We start from the raw sequence: 27,784 nt of genomic DNA, 5'->3' as shown, positions 1-27,784 counted from the left end.
TTAAAGTAAAATATGAGAATGGCTCTTACCTAACCAAAACATCAATTTATAAAATTAAGCTTTTTGCACTAAGCAAAATTTTTGGCATTAGACTGAAAATGCTCATTGAATGTTAAAATCTCTAAATTGAGTTCAGTTATCCTGAGGATAATGATTTTCTTGAGGGGGGGAGTCCATTGAAATTCCATTCTTCTGAGAATACCTTTCTGAGTAACCAAAGTTTTCTTTGGAAAAAATCTCTCCCTATTTTTAAGGCTGCAATTATAATGCATGTTAATGTCAAAGCCTTCCCTTTCATCACTAGAACGTTTCATATTTTCCTGAGAATTATCTTTGTAAACCTCACACAGCCTACCCACCTGGACGACAAGTGGAACAGTTTCTCTCTTAGGCTTCTGTTTTGTGATTGTTTTCTTCTAACTTTTTGTTTTCTTCCATATTACCAAGGTCCTTGTTTACATGTTTTGATGCAGTCCTACAAAAGAATTAAATACACATTATCACATTGACAAATAAATTTAACTTTTCTTAAAAGCTGTTTTAAAACTCAACTTTCAAAACACAAAGATCACAGCATTCAGTCACTTCACTTCATACCAAATAGATGGGGAAACAATGGAAACAGTGACAGACTTTATTTTCTTGGGCTCCAAAATCACCGTGGACGGTGACTGCAGCCATGAAATTAAAAGACGTTAGCTCCTTGAAGAAAAAACTATGACAAACCTAGATAGCGTATTAAAAAGCAGACACATTACTTTGTTGACAGAGGTCCATGTAGTCAAAGCTATGGCTTTTCCAGTAATCATGTATGGATGTGAGAGTTGGACCATAAAGAAGTCTGAGTGCCAAAGAACTGATGCTTTCAAACTGTGGTGTTGGAGAAGACTCTTGAGAGTCCCTTGGACTCTAAGGAGAGCAAACGAGTCAATCCTAAAGGAAATCAGTCCTGAATATTCATTGGAAGGACTGAGGCTGAAGTTGAAGCTCCAATACTTTGGCCACCTGATGTGAAGAGTCAACTGATAGGAAAAGATCCTGAAGCTGAGAAATAGTGAAGGCAGGAGAAGAAGGGGACAAAAGAGGAGAAGATGGTTGGATGGCATCACCTACTCAATGGACATGAGTTTAGGCAGGCTCCAGCTGTTGGTGAAGGACAGGGAAGCCTGTCCCATGCAGACCATGGGGTTTCAGAATCAGACACGACAGAATAACTGAATGGCATTTTTAATATTAGAGTTTACATTAATGTATCTTTGAAAAGCAAATGTCTTACATCAAATACACATATCCCCTTAGGATGAACAATTCCACATCTGTGAGCCTAGAACACATTCCACTGAAACTACGTTGGACAAGGGGTTGCATTAAATATATGCTAAGAGAAATAGAAGTCATCAGGGAAACCACAGTGACGGTACTTCAAATTATTATTGCTTTATAATTCCTAGTAATTGTGATTGTTGTTCAGTTGCTAAGTCATATCTAACTCTTTGCAGTCCCATGGACTGCAGAACGCCAGGCTTCCCTGTCCTTCACTTTCTCCTGGAGTTTGTTCAAACTCATGTCGGTTGAGTCAGTGATTCTTAGTAATACTTATACTTTTAAAAATTATATAATACCAGATGTGTTTCTTGATTGAGGAAGCTGGGGTAGAAAATGCCATTTTTCCGTAAAAGTGAAAAATTTTAGGGAATTTGCTATGCTTTAAATAGAATTCTGTAACTCATTTGCTAAGAATCACAACTTAATAGTGTTAATAGTGTTTAAGAGTGTATGCTTTATGTCCAAGTGAGATAGACATATGGCTCACTCATACTGGGACATTCATTATATTTAGCCTAAATTTAATTTGTGATTAAAAAAACTTTAATTTAGCTTAAACTGCTGCTGCTGCTAAGTTGCTTCAGTCGTGTCTGACTCTGTGCGACCCCATAGATGGCAGCCCACCAGGCTCCCCCATCCGTGGGATTTTCCAGGCAAGAGTACTGGAACGGGGTATAATTGCCTTCTCCATAGCTTAAACCACAGTCTTCTAAATTGTTCATAAGCAGGAGAGCAGCCTCAAATCCTGCCAACATGACTGAGTCCTATAATATGAAACAGGATAGATATGAATTTACATATATAATATAAAGGTATATATACCATATATATATAATGTAGATGGTATATATATATAATGTAGATGGATATATATCCAGTAATTTTGGCTGGAGAATCCTGTGGACAGAGGAGCCTGGTGGGCTGCTGTCCATAGGGTTGCACAGTCGGACACGACTGACGTGACTTAGCATGCATGCGTGCACTGGAGAAGGAAATGGCAACCCACTCCAGTATTCTTGCCTGGAGAATCCCAGGGACAGAGGAGCCTGGTAGGCTGCTGTCTATAGGGTCACACAGAGTCACATACAACTGAAGTGACTTAGCAGCAGCAGCATACATATCGCAGATTTTTTGAGTTCTATTCTTTTTCTAATTAGTTACTTTGGGTGTGTGTGTGCTCAGTCACATCTGACTCTTTGCAACCCCAGGAACTATATCTCACCAGGCTCCTTTGTCTCTTAGGGTTTTCCCAACAGGTATATAGCAGTGGGTTGCCACTTCCTCCTCCATGGGATCTTCCTGACCAAGGCATCAAACCCATATCTCCTGCATTGACAGGTGGATTCTTTACCATTGAACCACCTGGGAAGCTTAATTAGTTACTTAACTAGTAACAAATAAAATCTTAGTAATCTCAATAATGGAGTTTTCCAGGTGACTAAGTGGTGGTGGACAGGGAGGCCTGGCATGCTGCCGTCCATGCGGTCACAAAATGTCAGACATGACTGAGAGACTGAACTGAACTGAAGTGGTAAAGAATTCACTTGCCAATGCAGGAGACCCAGGAGATGTGGGTGTGATCTCTGAGTCAGAAGATCCCCTGGAGGAGGAAGTGGCAACCCACTCTAGTATTCTTGCCTGGAAAATCCCATGGACAGAGCTACAGTCCATAGGGTCCCAAAGAGTTGGATATGACTGAGCAACTCAGCATGCACACATGTAACCTCAATAAAATCCATAGAAAATAATGTACCTATCAAAGGTGTACAATGAATTTTCAAAAGTGGATGCACGAATGTAACTGGTAACTGGCAACTAGCTCAAGAAACAGAATGGCTTTAGATGCAAAAGTCCCCCATTATACTCCCTTCCAGTCACTGCTACCTCCCCAATGATTATCACAATCCAGATTTCTCACAGAATGGTTTTATCTGTTTATACAATTTGTTATAAATGAAATCGTACCACATATATTCATTTCTATCTGCCTTTTATTTAAACTCAACTTTATGTTTGTGATATTCACATATAATGCTGCATGCAGTTGTAGGTTGTTTATTCTCATTACTGTATAGCTTGTAACTGGGCTGATTTATTTCATAAATGATGGACATTCTTGCTCTTTATTCTTTCTGGGATTTCACTTATGTTGATACATAAGTTAGACCTATACATGTGTCCCACATGTCTCTTATTCTCTTAAGCATCCTATCTATTCTTTTCCTCTCTGTGCCTCAACCTCTATGTGTTCTATTGATCTGTATTCTAGTTTGCTTCTCTTGTGTTCTCCTGTGGCCAATCTACTTCTAAATTTATCCACCAGAGACGTATTTTTAATAACCTAAACCTTAACCCTTTATCGAGTCCATCTTTGCATGAAATGTTCCCTTGGTATCTCTAATTTTCTTGAAGAGATCTCTTGTCTTTCCTATTCTGTTGTTTTCCTCTATTTCTTTGCACTGATCGCTGAGGAAGACTTTCTTATCTCTCCTTGCTATTCTTTGGAACTCTGCATTCAGATGCTTATACCTTTCCTTTTCTCCTTTGCTTTTTGCTTCTCTTCTTTTCACAGCTATTTGTAAGGCCTCCTCAGACAGCCATTTTTCTTTTTTGCATTTCTTTTCCATGGGGATGGTCTTGGTCCCTGTCTCCTGTACAATGTCACGAACCTCCATCCAGAGTTCATCAGGCACTCTGTCTATCAGATCTAGTCCCTTAAATCTATTTCTCACTTCCACTGTATAATCATAAGGGATTTGATTGAGGTCATATCTGAATGGTCTAGTGGTTTTCCCTACTTTCTTCAATTTAAGTCTGAATTTGGCAATAAGGAGTTCATGATCTGAGCCACAGTCAACTCCTGGTCTTGTTTTTGCTGACTGTATAGAGCTTCTCCATTATTGGCTGCAAAGAATATAATCAATCTGGTTTCAGTGTTGACCATCTGGTGATGTCCATGTGTAGAGTCTTCTTTTGTGTTATTGAAAAAGGGTGTTGCTATGACCAGTGCGTTCTCTTGGCAAAACTCTATTAGCCTTTGCCCTGCTTCATTCCGTGCTCCAAGGCCAAATTTGCCTGTTACTCCAGGTGTTTCTTGACTTCCTACTTTTGCATTCCAGTCCCCTATAACGAAAAGGACATCTTTTTTTGGGTGTTAGTTCTACAAGGTCTTGTAGGTCTTCATAGAACCGTTCAACTTCGGCTTCTTCAGTGTTACTGGTTGGGGCATAGGCTTGGATTACTGTAATATTGAATGGTTTGCCTTGGAAATGAACAGAGATCATTCTGTCGTTTTTGAGATTGCATCCAAGTACTGCATTTCGACTCTTTTGTTGAATATGATGGCTACTCCATTTCTTCTAAGGGATTCCTGCCCACAATAGTAGATATAATGGTCATCTGAGTTAAATTCACCCATTCCTGTTCATCTTAGTTAGCTGATTCCTAGAATGTCAATGTTCATTCTTGTCATCTCCTGTTTGACCACTTCCAATTTGCCTTGATTCATGGACCTAACATTCCAGGTTCCTATGCAATGTTGCTCTTTACAGCATTGGACCTTGCTTCTATCACCAGTCACATCCACAACTGGGTATTGTTTTTGGTTTGGCTCCATCACTTCATTCTTTCTGGAGTTATTTCTCCACTGATCTCCAGTAGCATATAGGGCACCTACCGACCTGGGGAGCTCCTCATTCAGTATCCTATCATTTAGCCTTTTGATACTGTTCATGGGGTTCTCAAGGAAAGTATACTGAAGTGGTTTGCCAAGGGAACATTTCATGCAAAGATGGGCTCGATAAAGGACAGAAATGGTATGGACCTAACAGAAGCAGAAGATATTAAGAAGAGGTGGCAAGAATACACAGAAGAACTATACAAAAAAGATCTTCACAACCAAGATAATCACAATGGTGTGATCACTCACCTAGAGCCAGACATCTTGGAATATGAAGTCAAGTGGGCCTTAGAAAGCATCACTACGAACAAAGCTAGTGGAGGTGATGGAATTCCAGTTGAGCTATTTCAAATTCTGAAAGATGATGCTGTGAAAGTGCTGCACTCAATAGGCCAGCAAATTTGGAAAACTCAGCAGTGGCCACAGGACTGGAAAAGGTCAGTCTTCATTCCAATCCCAAAGAAATGCAATGCCAAAGAATGCTCAAACTACCGCACAATTGCATTCATCTCAGTTCAGTTCAGTTTAGTTCAGTCACACGCTAGTAAAGTCATGCTCAAAATTCTCCAAGCCAGGCTTCAGCAATACATGAACCGTGAAATTCCATATGTTCAAGCTGGTTTTAGAAAAGGCAGAGGAACCAGAGATCAAATTTCCAACATCCGCTGGATCATGGAAAAAGCAAGAGAGTTCTAGAGAAACAGCTATTTCTGCTTTATTGACTATGCCAAAGCCTTTGACTGTGTGGATCACAATAAACTGTGGAAAATTCTGAAAGAGATGGGAATACCAGACCACCTGACCTGCCTCTTGAGAACCCTGTATGCAGGTCAGGAAGCAACAGTTAGAACTGGACATGGAACAGACTGGTTCAAATAGCAAAAGGAGTATGTCAAGGTTGTATATTGTCACCCTGCTTATTTAACGTTTGTGCAGAGTACATCATGAAGAACGCTGGGCTGGAAGAAGCACAAGCTGGAATCAAGATTGCTGGGAGAAATATCAATAACCGCAGATATGTAGATGACACCACCCTTATGGCAGAAAGTGAAGAGGAACTAAAAAGCCTCCTGATGAAAGTGAAAGAGGAGAGTGAAAAAGTTGACTTAAAGCTCAACATTCAGAAAACTAAGATCATGGCATCCGGTCCTATCACTTCATGGGGAATAGATGGAGAAATAGTGGAAACAGTGTCAGACTTCATTTTTCTGGGCTCCAAAATCACTGCGGATGCTGATTGCAGCCATGAAATTAAAAGACACTTACTCCTTGGAAGGAAAGTTATGACCAACCTAGATAGCATATTAAAAAGCAGAAACATTACTTCACCAACAAAGGTCTGTCTAGTCAAGGCTATGGTTTTTCCAGTGGTCATGTATGGATGTGAGAGTTGGACTGTGAAGAAAGCTGATCACCGAAGAATTGATGGTTTTGACCTGTGGTGTTGGAGAAGCCTCTTGAGAGTCCCTTGGACTACAAGGAGATCCAACTAGTCCATTCTAAAGGAGATCAGTCCTGGGTGTTCATTGGAAGGACTGATGCTAAAGCTGAAACTCCAATATTTGGCCACCTCATGCGAAGAGTTGACTCACTGGAATAGACTCTGATGCTGGGAAGGATTCGGGGTGGAGGAGACGGGGACGACAGAGAATGAGATGGCTAGGTGGCATTACCGACTTGATGGACATGAGTTTGAGTGAACTCCGGGAGTTGGTGATGGACAGGGAGGCCTGGCGTGCTGTGATTCATGGGGTGGCAAACAGTTGAACATGACTGAGTGACTGAACTGAGGTGAACTGAAACCCTAACCTATTTTAATATATTTTCAGACTTATTTTAATATATATTTTAATATTATATAATGTAATATGGTGGTTTAGACAGTGGCTCAGATGGTAAAGAGTCTGACTGCAATACAGAATTATATCATATTTAATATTATATTTTAAGAAATACTTTAAAGTTCATGTCAATTTTTAACTCCATCTCCCTGGCCATCTTTTCTTTCACTTTCAATATATTATTTATAGTTTTAGTAATATCCTTGTCTGTTAAGTACAGTACACAAATAAAGTCTGTTTTTCCTCTTGATTATTGATTATATTTTCTTGACTTCTTTGTACATCTAGTCCTTTTTATTTTGCATGACACCATATACGAAATAACAGAAGAGACTACACACAAAGTTATTTTCCATCCCATAAGGTCCCCCCTTTACTTTGTTAAGGAGAAACGTGAGCAGATAGGATGACTTCAATTTGGTCAGGGTTTGAGCTAGGTTGAAGCTCAGTTGCAGTTTTAGTAAGATTCAGTCTACATCTGGTTTGTCCCTATCCATAATCATGGTCTTCTCAAGCTTCTGATTGAGATTCTGACGTGTCTTTCTTTCTCCAGACCTTAAACATAGAGAGATCCAGTTCTTCCCATCAGAGAGTCTCCACCCCAGTCTCCAGGCATCTGTCCTGTGACATTTCAGATGTGGTCAATCTCTTTAGTCTCCATGACTTGAATGTAAATTCCTTGATAGTAAGGACCATATTTTATTTATACCTTCTTGTCTGAATAAGGTAGGCACCCAAAAGATATTTCTTTTACTGAATTGAACTAACTGGCCTTATTACACTTCGTATGTAATTTCCTTTTACTGTTCCTTATAATATTAGTGTTCACCAATATCAAGTCTAATCTGAAGAGACACTTGACAAGGGTGAAAAAGAGAGTGAAAAAGCTGGCTTAAAACTCAATATTCAAAAAATTAAGATCATGGCACCAAGTCCCATCACTGCATAGCAAATAGATGGGGAAAAAGTGGAGGCAGTGACAGATTTTCTTTTTTGGGGCTTCAAAATCACAGCAGACAGTGACTGCAGCCATGTAATTAAAAGATGCTTGCTCCTTGAAGGAAAATAATGACAAACCTAGATAGTGTATTAAAAAGCAGAGAAGTCACTTTGCCAACAAAGGTGCATTATAGTCAAAGCTATGGTTTTCCAGTAGTCGTGTATGGAAGTGAGAGTTGGACTATAAAGAAGGCTGAGTGCCAAAGAATTGATGCTTTTAAACTGGAGAAGTTGGATGCTGGATGCTTTCAAACTGGATGCTTTCAAGTTGGAGAAGACTCTTGAGAGTCCCTTGAACAGCAAGGAGATCAACCAGTCAATCCTAACGGAAATCAACACTGAATATTCACTGCAAGGACTGATGCTGAAGCTGAAGTTCCAATACTCTGGCCACCTGATGCAAAGAGCCAATTTATTGGAAAAAAATGTGATGCTGAGAAAGATGGACGGCAGGAGGAGAAGGGGACGACAGAAGATGAGATGTTTGGATGGCATCATCAACACAATGGACGAGTCTGAGCAAACTCTGGGAGATTGTAAAGGACAAGAAAGCCTGGCTTGCTGTAGTCCATGGGGTCTCCAAGAGTCAAACACAACTTAGTGACTGAACAGCAACAATATAAAGTCAATACACACCTATCTGCTTTTTCACAGATAGGTAAAATAGAGAGAATACTTTTGACAGCAATCAGCATAGTGATCGCCTAAGGGAAAAAGGATGACAGGGCTGGATAGGAAGGAATTCCACAAGGGTAATGGGGTGTTCTATATCATGATTGGAGTAATGGCTACAATGGTGTATACATTTATCAAAACACATTTAATTGCATATTTAATGTAAGCAAATTTTACTCGATAAAAAAATATTGTATAGAGAAAAACTAAAGCGTTATTCTCATGGCCAAGAATTGCAAGAATCAGGTAAAAAGTACAATGAGCAATTGGATACCATTCCCAATTCCAATTCTATTCACCTTCTGGGTGGATTTAGTATTTGTGTAGGGATGAAGGGTAATTTCTGTGATTCAAAACTTTCTATCAAATAAAAGAAGGGGGTCTTGAGAGGAAGGGAGTGACTAGAATTCTAAGGAAGTTGTGGTTTTCAGGGCAAATCACAATATTTTTCAGCATATTGGTCAGATAAAATCAGGCTAAGAATCACTGCTTACAGTTTGGCATTATGAAAAAGAGTTTGTTAAGGGTAACATGAAACATATTTGTAGAATACGTTTGTAGAAGAAGAGTTGAGCAACTTTAAACTGATTATTTTTAAAATTAAAAAAAGGAAAAAAATTTCCCATCTTTTCTTAATCTCACTATCCAAAAAAATAACTGCTAAAACTCTTATTATGCCTCAGTATTTTAGCTTTAGGATACCTCTGTTTTACATTGAAGTACACTAATAAACTTGCTTTTGGTTACACGGCTAGCAAACAGCAAAGCCAGGATTCAAACTCCAGTAGTCTGGCTCCAGTATCTATGGGCCAAGTTACACAGTTATACAAATATGCTAAGTGTTAACCACTGTGAAATGTATTAAATAGAAATAAAATAGTGTTGCTGCTGGGGGAGGGAGGTATTCACTGACTGCATGTATGTAAGATTTACTTGAAGTTTTCATGATTTCTCCATTTTTCTTACTGAGAGTCTGCTCTCTCTAGCTGGGAAAAAACTCTAGAACTTACTCTGATTACTTTTGGGCTCAGTTTTGAGATTGATGTGGTAAAAATAAATATAATTTTATGGATGTGTCATTTTTAATTTATAGAAATTTTAGAGGTTTGAAAGCATTATACAGGTTAGAAATCTATGTACTACTGGAAGAGAACAAAGCTTTATTTAAACCATTCTTTTGAGCAATATTTTCAGTCAATATTTTTTTCTAAGTTGATTGATTTAAGGAAGGAGGTTAATGCATTTATAAAGAATGAGCATTTCAGTTAAAATACAAATTATTATAGTTACTTGTCTGAAGAGTTATGCATCAGTCAGCTTTTTTATAATTTTAAAATGAGATAAAATTTAAATAATAGAATAAAATAATATTGGAAGAAGCTCTGGAGGTGACCCTCTAATCAGTAAAGTGGAGAGAAGAGTCTTAACCCTGGGGTTAGTAAACCTGGGGTCTAATCCTCATGTGCCAAGTCTGAGCTGTGAGTCCTTAGACAAGTCCCTCCTCTTAAGATGTTTGCTCTTCTGTAAATGGGGACAGTAGGGTCGACTCCCAGGGCTGGTGTGAGGATAAATGTAGCATATATGTGAAATTCCCCAGAAAGTGACAGGGACTCACAAAACAATGGTGAGTCTTGGATTGTTGCCCAGCCACATAGCTACTGAGTGGCTGAAGAGAGTTCAATCCTCGCTCTCAACTACTCTTCTGTGTTATTTCTATAAGTGCAGCGCTATTAAGCATTCAAGTTACTTTTAAGTAACATTTTAGAAGATTCTTTAAGTTTTTTGTGAGTTTTCCCTCAATACTATAAATTTGTTTCCAGATCTCTTTGAAAGGAGGTAGGGAACTAAATCTAGCAGTGTCTTCTAAATGTGCCTTTGCTTTAGAGTACTAAGAGATGGGATAGAGATGTTACTAATGCTATAGTGGAAATCATATTGCAGTATATAAGTGTAAATCAACACATGGTTCACTTTAAATTTATTCAATGTTATACATCAATTATAGCTCAACTGACATAAATTTAGAAGGGGATAAAGGAGGTAGGAAAAGTGAAGGGGGTAGGAATGGCAGACATAGCCAATATATCATAATCTTGGAATGTGGTGTCATTTGAAAGGATACATAAAGTGCTCTAACAGAGTTGCACATTTGAAAAATAAAAATAATAGCTATGTATAATAACTTATACATGAAAGAGTTCATAGGACTTTAGGTTTTCCAAATGTAGGTATATGTATAACAAATTTGAAAACTGAGAGGCAACATGAGGAATTATTAATACTTCTCAGTTTAAAAGGGCATTTTCTATGATTTCTACTTTATAGCATGCCTGGAACACAGCACAGAAGGGCACCAGGATCACATGTATTTACGACTGGGACCCTGGAAGTATGGAATTGTCACTCTCAGCAAACTGGCTATTGATACCTGTGCAGGTAATCAGGGTCATAACCATGAGAATAGTTATTTTTCTTGATTCCTTGGTCACAGCTCTCAGCAAAGTAAGCTTCCCCCTGGGCTAACGTTAATAGTTAGGAGAGGAGGGCTCTAAAGCCCCACATCTCAGAAGGACATATGTCCTTGGGGTTTGAAGAAGGAAAGAAAGAAACATGAATAGTTGGGCTTCTTAAAAGTTTTGATTTAATATCCTTAGCATTTCTTCAAATGACTCTCCAAAGAAATTCTCTACCAAAATAGGAAATCCTAATATCCTCAGTGAAAAATAGAAGATACCCTTTTATTTGGGCAATAGCAAATATGGAAACCACCATTATGTTAGTGGATCAGTGGATCAAAATAAATGTAACAACAGTGAATGTGCATGAAAGCAGGATGCCACTGGCATGTATTCAGCATCATGGTTCAAAGCATTTCCTTTAGGTGGGTGATTTAGGTATTTCCTTTAGGTGGGTAATGTGGTAACAGTATGGGCAGAGGCAGAAACTTGAGGAATAGGACTTCCCTTCACGTTTGAAACAATGATTAAAAAAACGCATGAAATTAAAAAAATTAAGTGAAATGCTGAAAGACACTTACTCCTTGGAAGCAAAGTTATGACCAACCTAGACAGCATATTAAAAAGCAGAGACATTACTTTGCCAATAAAGGTCCGTCTAGTCAAGGCTATGGTTTTTCTAGTGGTCCATGTATGGATGTGAGAGTTGGACTATAAAGAAAGCTAGGCACAGAAGAATTGATGCTTTTGAGTTGTGGTGTTGGAGAAGACTCTTGAGAGTCCCTTGGACTGCAAGGAGATCCAACCAGTCCATGCTAAAGGAGATCAGTCCTGGGTGTTCATTGGAAGGACTGATGTTGAAGCCGAAACTCCAATACTTTGGCCAACTGATGCAAAGAGCTGACTCATTGGAAAGGACCCTGATGCTGGGAAAGATTGAGGGCAGGAGGAAAAGGGGACGACAGAGGAAGAAAGAGATGGTTGGATGGCATCACTAACCCGATGGACATGTGTTTGGGTGGACTCGGGAGTTGGTGATGGACAGGGAAGCCTGCTGTGCTGCAGTTCATGGGGTTGCAAAGAGTCAGACATGACTTAGTGACTGAACTGAACTGAACTAAACTGAAGTGAAATGCATATATATAGACAGGCTTCCCTGGTGGCTCAGTGGTAAAGAATTCACCTGCCAATGCAGGAGACACAGTTTTGATCCCTGGGTGAGAAAGATTCCCTGGAGAAGGAAATGGCAACCCATTCCAGTATTCTTGCTTGGGAAATGCCATGGACAGAGGAGCCTGGTGGGCTACAGTCCATGGGGTTGCAAAGAGACAGACAGGACTGAGCGACTAAGCACACAAAGAGAGATAGAAATGGAAATTTTGATGCTATCTCTTTCTGCTGGAAATGTTTCAGTTCACATGCAGTAGGAGACAGCAGGGCCATGGACAGTTCTGCCCTTTTAAGGGGGCCATGACCTTGTGACTGACTGAATGGGGACTCCAGCATTCCCATATTATCTTATTTCCTCTTTAGTTTCTTCCATTATTTATGCTTTGAGAGAATAATGGGGTATTGTCTTTTCTTCCTCTTTTGGCTGCCTGCCAGGCTATGGGGTAGTTAAGGAAAAAGAAACCATAGCTTGGATTAGCTTGATGTCTAATATAAGGCAAGAGGCCACATCAGTCTGCACTTGAAAACACATCCTTCCACCCCTAGCATTACATAAAATGCCAGCAGGCAATTAAAGTCAGAGATGAAGTTTTAATTCCATCGAAGTCCTTGTGAGGCAGCAAAATATATTTGAAAGTTTATACGGGATATGGAATAAGATACTGCATGCATTAGCTTGGGCAGGTAATATTCACTGAGCCTTAGATACTATGAAATATGTTTAATTAAACTTACCTCATTAAATTTTGAGGATTTCAGTTATGTAGTAATACACTAGGAAAGTCACTCAAAATGTGCCATAAATGGTCCTTCAGCCCTGTATTTTCAAGTCATTCAGTGGGGAGTCAATCTTTCTTTATGGGAACATTGATTTTAGAGAGAATAGTGATTGAAAATAAAATTCAGTTAAAATTAAATTTCTTGCAAGATCCTCTTCCATATACTAAGAGATACTAATGAGAAGAGTTTTAGAAAGGCTTAATATAACAATATTTCTTAAAGTTTTGGGGTTAAAGACTAGTCTTTTTTAGCCTTTTGCCAATTTAGGACTGTCTGGTTTTTTTCCCTAAGACAGTAGGAGAATAGTAAAGCATTATATAAGGCAGAACTGACAAAGGATATTTGTGAATTTTAGACTTCCATATTGTCCTCATATTGTACAAAAACTTCATGAAAATAGTCATGAATTCCACAGCTGCAAAAGATAAATCTCTTGGTAAATTTCCAAGATCCATACAACATGTATTTTGAGATTATAAATGTTTGGTTAATGCTTACTTTCAGTTTAGTGATAAGAAGTATGGTGGCCAAGGGTCTCTTAAATGCAACCAATCAGGAAATTATGGTTTTAATATACTTCTGAATAAGCTTGTGGCTACATCATGCTGCCTTACATTTTTTCCTTTATCTCTAACTCTTTCAATTTTTCAGCAGTTCTTGTACTATAAAAAATGCAGGAGAGAATTTAGAACTCAAAAAGTAACATTTAACATCCTCCAGATACAAAAACAATGTTCAGAGAACATGATGGAGTGAAATGGAGTAAATAATTTAAAAAGTCATTGAATTATTTCTAGGTCTAGGTCTTTATGTTTCCATGTTTCCTATTAAACATGGCTCAGATGGTAAAGAATCTGCCTGCAATGAAGGAGACTGGAGTTCGATCCCTGGGTCAGGAAGATCCCTTGGAGAAGGGAATGACTACCCACTCCAGTGTTCTTGCCTGGAGAATTCCATGGAAAAAGCAGCCTGGTGGGCTAGAGTTCATGGGGTTGCAAAGAGTTGGACATGACTGAATGACTAATAGTTTCACTTTTTCACCTGTCAAACAACTAGATATGAACTGGGTTTAGTCAGTTAATACCTTTTGCCTGGAAATGACAGTTAATACCCTGAATGCATAGGAAATGATGAGTCATCATTCTTACTATCAAAATATCTCAAATTAAAAAAAAAAATTCCAGTGAGAAGTTATATGAATCAAAACAGTAGAGAAAGCACGAGTCCTTATTCTACAATGAACATACTATATCACAACGTCAAGCACAACTGCTAAGCATTTCCTGCTGAAGTTTTCCATATTTAAAATAGATATAAAAATATGTATCTTATATGAATGGAATGGGGAGTTCCTGTTGTTTGAGTAGTCACTAGGTATGTTGTACTCAAATTCTACTTGGGCATAAAAGATTGTTTCTCTCATTTCTCTCTCCACTGATGCTAAATTGCCAATGCAAAGAACTAATATAATTGTTGCTACAAGTTGTTTGCAATAATGGGTGACTCACTAAGATTGTTGATGGTATCATTTCACAGGAGGGTAAACACAGGGGTATATTTCTTTAGGTATCTGAGAAAAAAGTCTGAACCATATCTTTATTATTAAATTCTCTCATATTCATATAAAATGGTGATGAATTTAGCTAAACATAGAAATTAAACTCATATTGACTTGTAAAGGTGAAGTTACCTAGAAGAAAAGGAAGAAAGGGAGTATAGTGGACCCAAAAATAGACTTAAGCATTCTTAACCTGAAAGCTCTTATTATGAATCTGCACTTGCTCTGGGCATAAGTATTAACAATAACTCATATAGTAAAAATGCTTGCTTATCTCAGAGGACATTAAAAAGAATAGCTAGTCAGGAATGTGAAGCACTTTCTAGGAGAAGGAAATGGCACCCACTCCAGTATTCTTGCCTAGAAAATCTCAAGGATAGAGGAGCCTGGCAGGCTACAGACGATGGGGTCACAAAGAGTTGGACACGACTGAGTGAGCACAAATGTGAAGCACTTAGCAAATCTGAAGAGTTCTGCAAAGTCCTAATAAAAACACTTTGATGCTTGGGGTAAAAATTGCAATTAGTTATTTTGATTACCAATAATACTGACTGTAGCAAAGCTGGTGCACTTTTCAATTAATAACAGTTATTTAGACAAATGTTCAAGTCAGATGGTAAAATAAGCACTTCATTAAATGAAGTACTTCAAAAGAAACGCATTCAATCTTAATCCTTAAACTAAAGACACTATGAAGCTAAATGTCCAGCATTCATTTATCCATGATTTTAATTCTGGGTTACCATATGGTAATATCCAATGACATAACTTAAAACACAACAATCTTCCTGCCCTCCATACACAATTTTTTTTTCCTATTCATAGAAAGACAAATAGGATATGATGAAATATTGGAAATCAGAGTAGGATGATTAAGGACACTGGAGAGCGCCATGAATTTCACATTCATTTGATCATAATGTAGAAGACTTGTTTATTTTCCAGTGTAATTCCAGGATACAGAGAAATTTTATTTTTATTCTTTAACAAGTAAAATTACTTTGAAGTACCCTAAATAAAAATTACATTCAGAAATCCTAAATAAATAAAACAAAAATAATTTAGAGGCCAAGTTGTTAGATTTGTGAGCACCTCATTGCAGATTATAAAGGAAGGATAAGATTTTGATAGGAAACTTAGACACATAGAAGAATTTCTAATAAGATAGATACCGCCTCTGGGAAACTGCATATCCTTTCTTCTACATGGTACAGACAGTCTTCTAAACTTTCCATACAAACCATGGGTACAAAGCAACAATGAGGAGTTTGTTGGTAAAATGTTCACTGAGAAAAAAACCCACATTTGTTATCAAGTGATAGTGTGGACTGTTCAAGACTGAGGACTGAAGTGCCAAGACTAGCAGTGGCTGTGCCCTAGTGTGACAGTGGACATGTGTATCAACTACAATATACAACAGGAATGTGTTTCTGCCTCTTTGAAGAGAGGAAAAAGTAAGGCATAATGAGAGAAAATAAGACTTAGGGATTAAACATAAATATTCTAAAACACTACTGCCGTAAATAAAATACAATTCTGTCCCTTACAACTGTATGATCTTAAGCAAGCCTTGTAACCATCCTCTGCGTTAGTTTTTTTCCAAAGTGAAATATGTATAATAAGATTATCTACTTCAGGGATGGACTGTGAAAACAAGGCAGAACTCAATCCATGCTCATATTATGTGAGTTTAAATATTCTAAGCTACTGCCTTCCTTTGATGGCAGATCTGTTCAAATATTACCTCACTGAAATTTGTATCTGTAAAGAGTAGAATCATGGATCTGATTCAGTCTGTTTTTTCTTTTGATTTTAATTTGACTCAACCTGAGTTGCTGATAGGGGTTGTATCAAAACATCAAAAAAATACAAAATAAAGTCCAAAGTTGCCACAAGCTACACACATTCCCTTGTAAAATAAAATTTCCTCATTTATAAGACACAGGGGTTTGAAACCCATGATTGAAACCAAGGGTATGCCACAGAATCACTAATGGAATTTTTATAAAATGCAATGCAAGAACCCCATCTCTGCCCAATTGCATCTGAATCTAGGGTCAGAGCTGGGGCAATGAGGAGTACTAGGCACACGTGTATGTTAAGAATCTTCACTGTTAAGGGTGAAAGAAGGAGTAAAAACATGTGCTTAAAACTCAACATTCAGAAAACTAAGATAATGGCATCTGGTCCCATCACCCCATGGCAAATAGAAGGGGAAAAAGTGGAAACAGTGACAGATTTTATTTTCTTGGATTCCAAAATCACTGTGGATGGTGACTGCAACCATGAAATTAAAAGACGCTGGATCCTTGGAAGCAAAGCTATCACAAACCTACACAGCATATTAAAAAGCAGAGGTATCACTTTGCCAACAAAGGTCTGTATAGTCAAAGCTATGGCTTTTCCAATAGTCATGTACAGATGGGAGAGTTGGATCATAAGAAAGGTTGAGTGCTGAAGAATTGATGCTTCTGAACTGTGGTGTTGGAGTAGACTCTTGAAAGCCCCTTGGACTGCAAGGAGATTAAACTGGTCAATCCTAAAGGACATCAACCCTGAAAGTCACTGAAAGGACTGATGCTGAAGCTAAAGCTCCAACTGGGCCACCTGATGCAAAGAGCCGGCTCACTGGAAAAGAACCTGATGCTTGGAAAGATTAAGGCAGGAGAAGCACGACAGAGGATGAGATGGTTGAAAGGCATTGCTGACTCAATGGACCTGAGTTTGCACAAACTCCAGGAGACAGTGAAGGACAGGGAAACCTGGCATGCTGCAGTCCATGTAGTCCAAAGAGTTGGACATAATTTGGCGACTGAACAACAACGGTTAATTGGGTTTTCATTATAAAACACTATTAGATGATTTGTGAGGTTGACTCTATATGTATTATTGTATCATTCTAATAATCTTTCATCTAAAGTCCATTTAGTCATTTTAAAGTAATTTTATTACTTTAATCATTTTTTTTAAAATTCAACACAACATAATGACGACTTTTTCCCTGAATTAGATCCTCCTATGAAACAAAGTGACCTAACCAGAATCTAAGAGGAGTAGTGACAGCAAGACAGCTTGACCTCACCAACAATTTCACTGCTGGCCAAACCTGTCACTGTAAAGACACCTGCTGTACCCATGGGATGTACTAACCACTTTCAATTAATGTCCACAAACCTCAGTCAAACAGTTCAGAATGGCTGACTCCTAGGGACTATGTGCTTTTTAAAAATCTACCTATGCATTGAGAAAAATAAGATAATTCAATTCGGACTACTGACTGAGAAAAATAAGGGGACACGTGTGAAATCACTCCAAGCCATGTCCCCAGTGTTGGTAATGTAGCCACAGTGAGCTGAAGGGAAAACATCATCAGCCTGACTTTGGGCAAAATGTCTTTCCTCTTAGAGAAATTTACATGCTCAGCTGAAATAAACATAATGAACACATTGAATTTTCTCCCCGTGAAAGTCAATGAACAATGAAGATTTTTTTTCTTCAACTTACTTTGATTTCTTCATGTATAGCCAATAGACGACACCAGCAACTAGGGCAGCGAGGAGGAGACCAACAACAATTCCCACAATTAGTTTTGCCTGGTCATTAACCTTTTCTTTGTTTTCATCTACAACAAAGAAGAAAAGCCCATGCAATTACAGACAATGCTAAGCATTTCTGAAAAGAAGTCAATCTAGTTATTATTTCTGATTAAAAATGACCAAGGCTCACTACTAAGAGTAACATGCAAACTTGTGCTTCTAAATGATTAAAATTTTAGCATTCTTACTACCTCGTCTCATTTGCTATTTTAATTCAAATCAAAATGTGGCAGCTAGGAAAATTACTTATGCAATGACACTTCATAAATCTTGAGCAGATAGTCAAGGAAGAAGAGCCAGCAGCATAGTACCTACCACTTATCTCGTCTGCCTCATCGTGTTCTGGAATACTTACTGAAATGAAAAATGTTAATATGAAATTAAAAACAAAATTTGTTGATATATGAAAGTCACCTTTACCATTTTAGTATGATGTAATAATACTCAAAGATAAAATATCTATTTGACAGCTGAGGGTAGAAAAATTTACATTTAATAAAGCGTGAAGTTCCATACAAAGAAATTCATCTTATTTTAAAGAAAGGACAGTAGCTAAAACTGCAAAGGTATTGATCTACCATAGAAAGCTTCACAACTGACAAGCTAATAGTATTAATCTGAAATCTATATTAACTTTCCCACTATCTACCACCTTTTAATAGGATTTCTTTTTTTAGGAGAAACAAGTTGCAGTGCATGGAATCTACAGTGTTGTGTTTCTCAACTTCAATTTTCCTGCCTCAGTGGAGGAGAATTTATTTTCATACTCTAGTGTCAGAAATTTGCCACTTAGAGACATTTTCAAAGTGGTAGGGGTGGTGGTTAAAACTGGGGCCATCTCAGAGGTGAAGGTGCAATATATGTGATGCTTGTAAAAGCCCTCAAAATGACTAATAGCACTATGATCCTGGCCCATTTAAAGGATTGTCACTGTGGTGGATTATCATTTAATATTAGACTAAATAAATATTTTTCTATGAACATGGGCTTGTATCAGAATTTTCAGTGATGAAGATAAAATGCAGATTCCTACAATATTGGAATTTTAGGAGGTGCTCATTGACTTTGAAAATGATGGTATTAAATGTTGATCAAACCACTGCAAGGTCTATAAAACCACTATTCAACGGGTTAGAATTAAAAAGAGAGACTTGTGTTCAGGAAGAAAGGATAACTTCTCTTTTAGGTAGGACAAATCAATACTCACTGAATTGAATTCAGAGAAGTCAATGCTCCTATTTTATAGTTAAATTCATTTGATTCTTTTCTCCTGTCAATCCAAAAGGCTTTTATATTCCAGTCATATTCTGTTAAGGGCCATTATCTTTAGAAAATTATTTTCTCCTAGCTTCAGCTAATTCCTAGCCAGTATATCTCAATCTTGCTAAAATCATGTAGAGGATTCCAACTGACTGAAGAATGAAAGTTTGGAGAGTCAGTTAGTATCCTGTACAGATCTGAGTCTCAGTCTAGGCCAGCCCTGATTTAAGACTAACACAGCAAAATAAAGAATTATAGAATTGAAGATGAGACATAAGTACAACTTAAATAAAGAAGCAGCTATTGTTATATATCCATTACCTTGATTTCAGCATTGACAGATTTTTTTCACTTTCTCTGAGATTATCTCATTTGATTTCTAACCTATGATCCAAATATGATATTTAAATGCATCAATTTTTGAAACTAGATTTTTGGATTCCTGATATCAGTTTTACTACCAATTTGCTGAATGACTTTAAGCATGTGGCATTCCTTTGCAAAATAAGAATAGGATAAATACCACAAAGAATTGAAACGCAAAATAATAGATTAAAGGGAATTAAAAATTTACTAAAATTAAAACTGTTGGAGAAATGTTTTCAGGTAATCTTTGAATCATGTGTACTCTGAACACAAAACATGGATTAAATAAGAGCAACATAGTCCTTATCCTCTGTTGATCTTGGAAATATTCCTGTACAAGATAAAGTCTCTGATCCATAAAACATGAAATGATTTAACTGTGAAGACAAGGATTGTAAAGAATGGACACCAGGGAAAAAAAAAGAACCTTATGATGATGATACCAAATGCAAAATAAATGAATAAAACTTACCATAATGCAGTACAGGAAGATGGAATTGAAGATTTTAAACTAATGAAGAATAACTTCAAATTTTCTTACTTTTTTTAATGCCAGAAATGAAATACTCACTAGCAGAGACATTCAAGGAGTTTACTGTTCTCTCCAGCTGGTTTTCTGCTGTGCAAGTTAATGTAACATTCTCTTCAGGGGAAATGATAATTTTACTATAGTACCTGCCATTGATATATGGAGATTCCTCTGTCTGGAAAGAGAAAAGGAAAATGACTTTAGAAATGGAAATGAATTAAAAACATAGGAAAGAGTAGCACTGGATAAAACAAGATGGGTGTGGGGCTATGTGGCATCACCTGGCATGCAAGAGGACATGTAAGTTCACAGATGAGGCCAGTTCAGGTTTGCAACTACATCAGAGAGGACAGAGTGGTGAATCCATACTTGGATTTCTCTTTATGTTTCTATTATTAATTTTAATAATCAAACTAACTAAGCTCTTCTTTTTCAATAGATGCTCAAGTTAGTCTATATTTTGGCATGATAGTACCTATCTCAAAATAATTAATTAGTGAGTTAACCAACTCATCACGTTTTCTCCTAATAAACTTATGAGTTTAATTCTATTTGTAAACTACGTCCTCATTTAGTAGAGCATGGAATTCTTAATCCCAGGGTAATGGGTTCGTGCCCTAAGTTGGGTGGTTGCTCTCCTATGTTTAGGGCTTCCCTGGTGGCTCAGCAGTAAAGAATCTGCCTGGAGTGCAGGAGATGTACGCAGGAGATGTGGGTTCAATCCCTGGATCAGGACGATCCCCTGGAGAAGGAAATAGCAACCCTTGCCTATATTCTTGCCTGGGCAATCTCAAGGACAGAGAAGCCTGGTGGACTACAGTCTGCATAAGAGTTGGACATGACTTGTCGACTAGACAACAAAACTGTCATTCCCCTCCACTATCATGGTGAATTCTTTTGTTTTACACCATGATACATATGTGAATATGTATGTATGGTTTTCTCATGGGAAAACCAGACTCTCTCTCTCTCTCTCTCTCAATTTTATTGAGTTAAATATAGAGGATGGGTTCTTTTTCAGTGACTGGTGATGAGGGTAACCACTGCTATTTAATTTCTTCAAACATAAGAGACAATCCACACTACTCTCTTCCCTAAGACTTGGATTCTCAGTCCAACTCCACTAAAGCAAGCATGTACTTGCATTGTTTTCTGAGACATATTATACACACCATGTCCTCTAGTCCTCTATTGCTCTATATTTGCTTCCCTCTCAACTGCATTGTAAAGGCCTTGAGGACAGGAGAGAGTTTCATGATTAGAGATATCATGGAGTCCCTGGGATAGGGGTGGGACAGAGGTATCAGTAGTTGTAAAATAATAGATTCACCATGTGATTGAGGAGGGAACAAATAAAAAAATTATGGCTGGATCAGCACAAGCCTAGGACAAGAAAAATAACATATCACATAGTGGGCCAGAATCAATCCTTCTCCTTGACAATGAAGAATGGAATTATTATTTTTATCCTCATAGTAAGTTCACCTGCTATTTTTCCAATTCCCGCCAGTATTTTTCCTATGACTTTCTCACTGGACTTTTCTCATATGACTTTTTTTGTTTTTATTACTTTTATCTCTATAAAATGCATTTGCTTATTTCTAGGTTGACCTTTTAAATCTTTGTATCTTTTCCTTCATTAAACACTTATCTGATACTTATTTTTCTATTTTTTATGTTGCATTACCCAGAAACAGAAGGTTTTTTTGATGTAATTATTATTAAATTGAACTAGAGAGCAAAAAAAGAATAAAGTAGAATAGAAACAGTCATATTTGATGCTAAAAAAGAGACCTAAACATTGTCAGCAATTCAGGTCTTTATTCTGAAATCAAGAGCCTCTTTGTCATCCTCAGGCATGTTCTCTTGCTTGTGTGTTCCATTACATATAACCAAATCAGGAAGCTTGCTTGTGTCCACTCCTTTAGGGACATTCCCTACTTGAGTTATGCAAATAAATATGCATCACTCATAGTCGAAAGAGACAAAATTAACCATGTTCTGCAAAACTAGACTATATAAACTAGACCAGTAGCCTACCTTCCCTAGACAGAGAAAGAGTGGACACTTTAAATTACAATTCTGGTTTATGCATGCCTTCTCAGATTTCAACTGAGTCAAAAGCTGGGAAAGAGGGAACACAGAAGATTCAAATAATCAAATGGCTCATGTGGGTATTCCTGAGGAATCTTTAAGTGGCTCCACTGAGAAAAGGGACATGAAGACTGTCGTAGAGAGAAAGGAATTAACCAGTATATCAGTAACCCAAGCTGACTGGCAATTTAATGGGATTACAACTCTGAACAGTTTGTGATAAGATGGATTCTCATATTTTTTTGTCTAAGAGAAAATTATTGGTAGTGTTCATACATTCTTAGCCTTTTACTACTGCAAACTAAAATGGTGTGACAAAGGTACAAATATTACTGTTATTATATACAAGTTTGTTAAACAGAAATAATCCTAATACTATATATTTAGCTAGCCTTACTTTGGCCCTAGTACACACAGATCAGACCATATGTTCACAGTAACTATGTTCTTCACCATTCCCCAGGGCCCAGTCTCAAGAAGAAATAACCCATAATGTGCATAAAAGCAAAGTGTAAGTGAGGCCACTTATACTGAGATGTGGAAGTTCAGGATGTAGGTAAATGTATACCTTAATGTTTTAATCACCCAAATTTCAGGAATTAGTGACCATGGGATAATACCTAACTTATATATTTTTAAAATTTATTTTTAATTGGAGGATAATTGCTTTACAATGTTGTGTTGGTTGCTGTGGTACAACAATGTGAATCAGCCATAAGCATACATATATCCTCCCACTTGAGGCTTCCTCCCACCCCTACCCTATGACACCCCTCTAGGTCATCACAGAGCACTCTATGCTATATAGCAGCTTCCCATGAGATATCTCTCTTATACATGGTCATATACATATGTCAATACTACTCTCTTAATTTGTCTAGACACTGACCACAACAAAATAAGTCTTCTGTGCTCCATGACCCTAGGATTTTGAATTTCTCTTTGAGCTATGGTCTTCCTTTGGGAAAATTAAGAAGTTAGCAAAAGCTTCCTCTGAGGATATACTATGAGTTTCGTATTGATAATAAGTTAGCCTACAGTTTAGGTACCTAAATAAAACCCCACACTGGACCAAGTACAGCACACAACAAGAAGACAAATACTTGCTTGGTTTATGACACTTCCACTGCCAGTAATTGTCCACTGTATAGCTGGCTTCGGAAAACCTTCCACATGGCAGATTATTGTTTTAGACAGTCCACTAGGATCAGTCTTCTTTGTCATTTTGATTTGAGGTTTTCCTAAAAACATTACAATTAAAATAAGATGTTGAACTGAGATCATAAAAGAGACAGATATTAAACTCTCAAAGAAAATTTTAAATTGGTGCTCATGTATTTTATTACCTTCTACAATCAGAGTCAATGACTCTCTTTTCTTTAATCCTTCAACCTCTTGCAGAGCAGTTTCACAGACATAGTTTCCAGCATCCTGATAATGAAGACTAGAAAATGATGGGCTAGATCGAAGCTTGATGTTATCCTAATTAAATAAAAAGTTAATTATGTCACAAGGCACAATTATAGCTCTCCATGTATAATAATAAAGACTGAAATTTTTCTTCTAGGTCTAATGAAAATGAAAACTTCTTTTCTTAACTTCAAATGCTTTCACAAATAGATTTCCTTTTCCCTCTATACTTTTAGAGTTAGACAAATCAGAGTTTTATTTCAGACTCCTCCATTTACTGAATTTATATTTGGAACAAGTTCATAAACTTCTGAGATTCAGCTTCCTTACTTGTAAATAGGGTAGAATCTTACCATATTAAAGACAGTTATCAAGACATGGAATCTATTACAGGACAATTAAGACAAAAATGTTTTTTAAAGAAAAATTTTAAATGGCTTACTATACTAAAATTTCTATGAGCAAAGAAAATGCAACATTTAACTTTGAAAATAATTTGATATATAGAAAATAATACTATTTACCAGGAATTGAAATGCTCCTAAGGCAACTAAACACAATCTTAAGATTATATGGTCTTTGTACACTATAATTTTTTTTCCATTTCCATCAACTAACCAATAGCCAGGCAATATTGATCAGCACTACTGATATAAGTTATTCAATCAACAACAGTGACTGCAGCTTATGTGGAAACTGGTTTAACCAAGTAAACTTAGCTTCTCTAGTTCTGAGTAAAATACACCATGAGTGTTCATATACAAAAATCCTATCAAGCCCTTTGACCATTAACTACCACAAACACATCATGTTAAGTATTCAGTCTATGGAGTGACATTTTAACTATCTGAGCAAATGAAATGTTGTGATGAGGCTGTGTTTAGAGAAAATGAAATAATAAACTGAGTTTTAAGAGTTAAGATAACAAGTAACAGAGGATCTGGCATGAAAAGAGATCAAAAACCAATAGAAAATAATTTACATTTTCATCTAAAAGAAACTGGAACAATACATTTCCCACAACTTTTTACAAAGATAATCCTTGTCAACCCCTATTTTAAGTGGTTTGATGTGTTTTTGTCAACTCATTACTGGTTAAGTGCTTCTGCTACATGTCACATTACAGGAATAAACAGACTGGGTGTTTAGATATACTAGTTAAGGATTTGAGTGGAGGGAACATAGTAACAACCTTTCCCTTTGTTGATAAAGAAAGAAAGTGAATGTGAAGTCGCTCAGTCATGTCCAACTCTTTGTGACCCCATGGACTATAGCCTACCAGGCTCCTCCATCCATGGGATTTTCCAGGCAAGAGTACTGGAGTAGGTTTCCATCGCCTTCTTGAACCAAGGTCTCCCACATTGTAGGCAGATGCTTTACCATCTGAGCCACCAGGGACAACCTTATCTATGTTGATAACCTTATTTAATAACCTTATCTCAAATTAGCAATTTCCAATCCTACTGATTTCACTCTAAAAAGATAACAGTAATGCTTGGGTCCCCAGGTAATGACCTAATGACCTACATTTCAGATGATAACAAGAATATAAGCACTCAGGACAGCATATTAAAAAGCAGAGACATTACTTTGCTGACAAAGGTCCATCTAGTCAAAGCTAGTAGTCATGTATGGATGTGACAGTTGGACCATAAAGAAAGCTAAGCACTGAAGAATTGACACTTTTGAACTGTGGTATTGGAGAAGACTCTTGAGGGTCCCTTGGACTACATGGAGATCCAACCAGTCAATTGTAAAGGAAATCAGTCCTGAATATTCATTGGAAGGACTGATACTAAAGCTGAAGCTCCAATACTTTGGCCACCTGATGCGAAGAACTGACTCATCTGAAAAGACCCTGATGCTGGGAAAGACTGAAGAGGGGAGAAGAAGGGAACAGAGGATGAGATGGTTGGACGGCATCACCAACTCAATGGTCATGAGTTTGGGTAAACTCAGGGAGTTGCTGATGGACAGGGAGACCTGGCGTGCTGAGGTCCATGGGGTCACAAAGAGTCGGACACACCTGAGCGACAAAGCTAAACTGAACTGAAACACTCAAGAAATACAGACTAAGCTCCTAATATGTTCCAGGTGTTCTACTATGGCCCAGGGGTGAAAAGAGATCGCTACCATCAAGGAGCTACCAATTCATGGAACCCACATTCAGACACTTAAGGTCAGTCTCAACAGAAAGGCAAAAAGAAGGTTATGTGACTAAAGTGTGGTGTTCATGCTGGGTAAGGCCTGAGCTTGAGCCTCTACTCTGTTACCTATGAGCTCTCTGATTTCTCTCACTTCAAGTTCTCTCAAATAATGCAGGGAACTAACCATTTTCTTGCATATTTCACAGGGTTGTTATAAACACATTGTTAGCAACATAATGGGTTAAAACACACTGAAAATTGTTAACCCCTAAAATATATAACTGTATATGCGTGTGTGTCCATATGCATGTGTATATGTGTATAATTATTTAGTAGATACACATAATTAAATTAATGCCCCAAACTCAGTTTCAGAGCAACAATTATGGATGTCATAGTGATGCCGAGTACCTCTAAATTTTATTGTAGTAATATTTATTATAATATATAAAAAAAGAGAGTATGAGTTTGGGTGTATAAACATATTACACATGAATATACAAGAGAAGCCTAAAAGGAGTCAGTCCAAAAGTAGAACATTACCAAGAATATTACTTACTTTCATCCATACCACAGTTGCATTCCTACTGGCAGATATTGTGCATGACACAGGCAGAGCATCGCCAATCTGCTTGGTCACCTCCCCACTTGGGTTTAAGGACAAATCCAAATCTGTGAATCAGAAGAATCTGCTTGAAATACAACTCCAGAAAGTAAGACAGTCAAAATATTTTTGGAGAAAAAAATAGATGAAAGAAAGAAAAACTCCTGCTAACTCTACTTGAAATTCAGAAGTGATTTATATGACTGAAATAACTCAAGTGTAGCATAATCACTCTAGTTTTTCAAGCCAGTTTTGAGACCAGTTTGGACAAGTGCGAATGGTCAATTTAATTGATTATGTGTTTATATGCAGTTAACATGATTGATGTTTTGAATGCATGTAAGTATTCATCTGGAGTCTATCACCTTCAGAAAAAAATTCTTAAATCACTTCTGGAAGAAAATAAAGAAAGATGATGACTAAGTAAATATTATGAAAAGAATTGATAAGACATACCATGGGAAATCAAGTATATTTAGACAGCAGGTGATAAACTAAAATATCATATCAATAAAATATGTTTCTTCAGACAGAACTAACTACAGTAGCTAGATATTAAAAAAAAATGCTATCCCATTTCTCATGCAGGTGAAATTTTAAACTTAAATTTTTTTTTGTTGAAGGATAATTGCTTTATACAATTTTGTTGTTCTCTGTCAAACCTCAACATCAATCAGCCATAGGTATACATATATCCCCTCTTTTTAGAACCTCCCTCCCATCTCCCACCCCATCTCACCCCCTAGGTTGATACAGAGCTGCTGTTTGAGTTTCCTGAGCCATACAGCAAATCCCCGTTGGCTATCTATTTTACATATGGTAACATAAGTTTCCATGTTACTCTTTCCATACATCTCACCCTCTCCTCCCCATGTCCATAAGTCTTTTCTCTATGTCTGTTTCTCATTGTTGCCCTGAAAATAAATTCAATACCATTTTCCCAGATTCCATATATATGTGCTAGCATATGATATTTATTTTTCCCTTTCTGACTTACTTCACTCTGTATAATAGGCTCTAGGTACTAGAGCTATTATTACCACTGGCTCAAATGCATTCCTTTCCATGGCTGAGTAATATTCCATTGTGTATATGCACCATAACTTTTTATCCATTCATCTGTCTATGGACAACTAGGTAGCTTCCATGCTTTAGGTATTGTAAATAGTGCTGCAGTGAACAATGGGATACATGTGTCTTTTTCAATTTTGGTTTCCTCAGGGTACATGCTTAGGAGTGGGATTGCTGGGTCATATGGTGGTTTTATTCCTACTTTTTAAAGGAATCTCCAAAC

General features: G+C 37.3%; 1 protein-coding gene across 2 annotated transcripts in view; it reads right to left on the bottom strand.

Moving 5' to 3' along the window:
• Positions 1–359: 359 nt before the first annotated feature.
• Positions 360–27,784, bottom strand: part of ALCAM (activated leukocyte cell adhesion molecule) — a 249,353-nt gene continuing 221,928 nt past the window's right edge. Inside the window, exons 9-15 of one of the 2 annotated variants that reach the window (XM_055417571.2) lie at positions 26,446–26,558; positions 23,676–23,811; positions 23,433–23,570; positions 20,278–20,406; positions 18,396–18,434; positions 17,989–18,106; positions 360–475 (exon numbers count right to left, since the gene is read on the bottom strand). In XM_055417571.2, the coding sequence (XP_055273546.1) occupies positions 388–475; positions 17,989–18,106; positions 18,396–18,434; positions 20,278–20,406; positions 23,433–23,570; positions 23,676–23,811; positions 26,446–26,558 (761 nt within the window). In that variant the 3' untranslated portion in view covers positions 360–387. The remainder of the gene's footprint in view (positions 476–17,988; positions 18,107–18,395; positions 18,435–20,277; positions 20,407–23,432; positions 23,571–23,675; positions 23,812–26,445; positions 26,559–27,784) is intronic. The other variant, XM_055417616.2, reaches the window with a different exon arrangement.

The sequence above is a fragment of the Moschus berezovskii genome, chromosome 1, assembly GCF_049115385.1.
Source record: "Moschus berezovskii isolate FMDL1 chromosome 1, NW_MosBer_1.0, whole genome shotgun sequence".
Taxonomy (NCBI): Eukaryota; Metazoa; Chordata; class Mammalia; order Artiodactyla; family Moschidae; genus Moschus; species Moschus berezovskii.
This window is presented reverse-complemented; position numbering and strand designations above follow the sequence as displayed.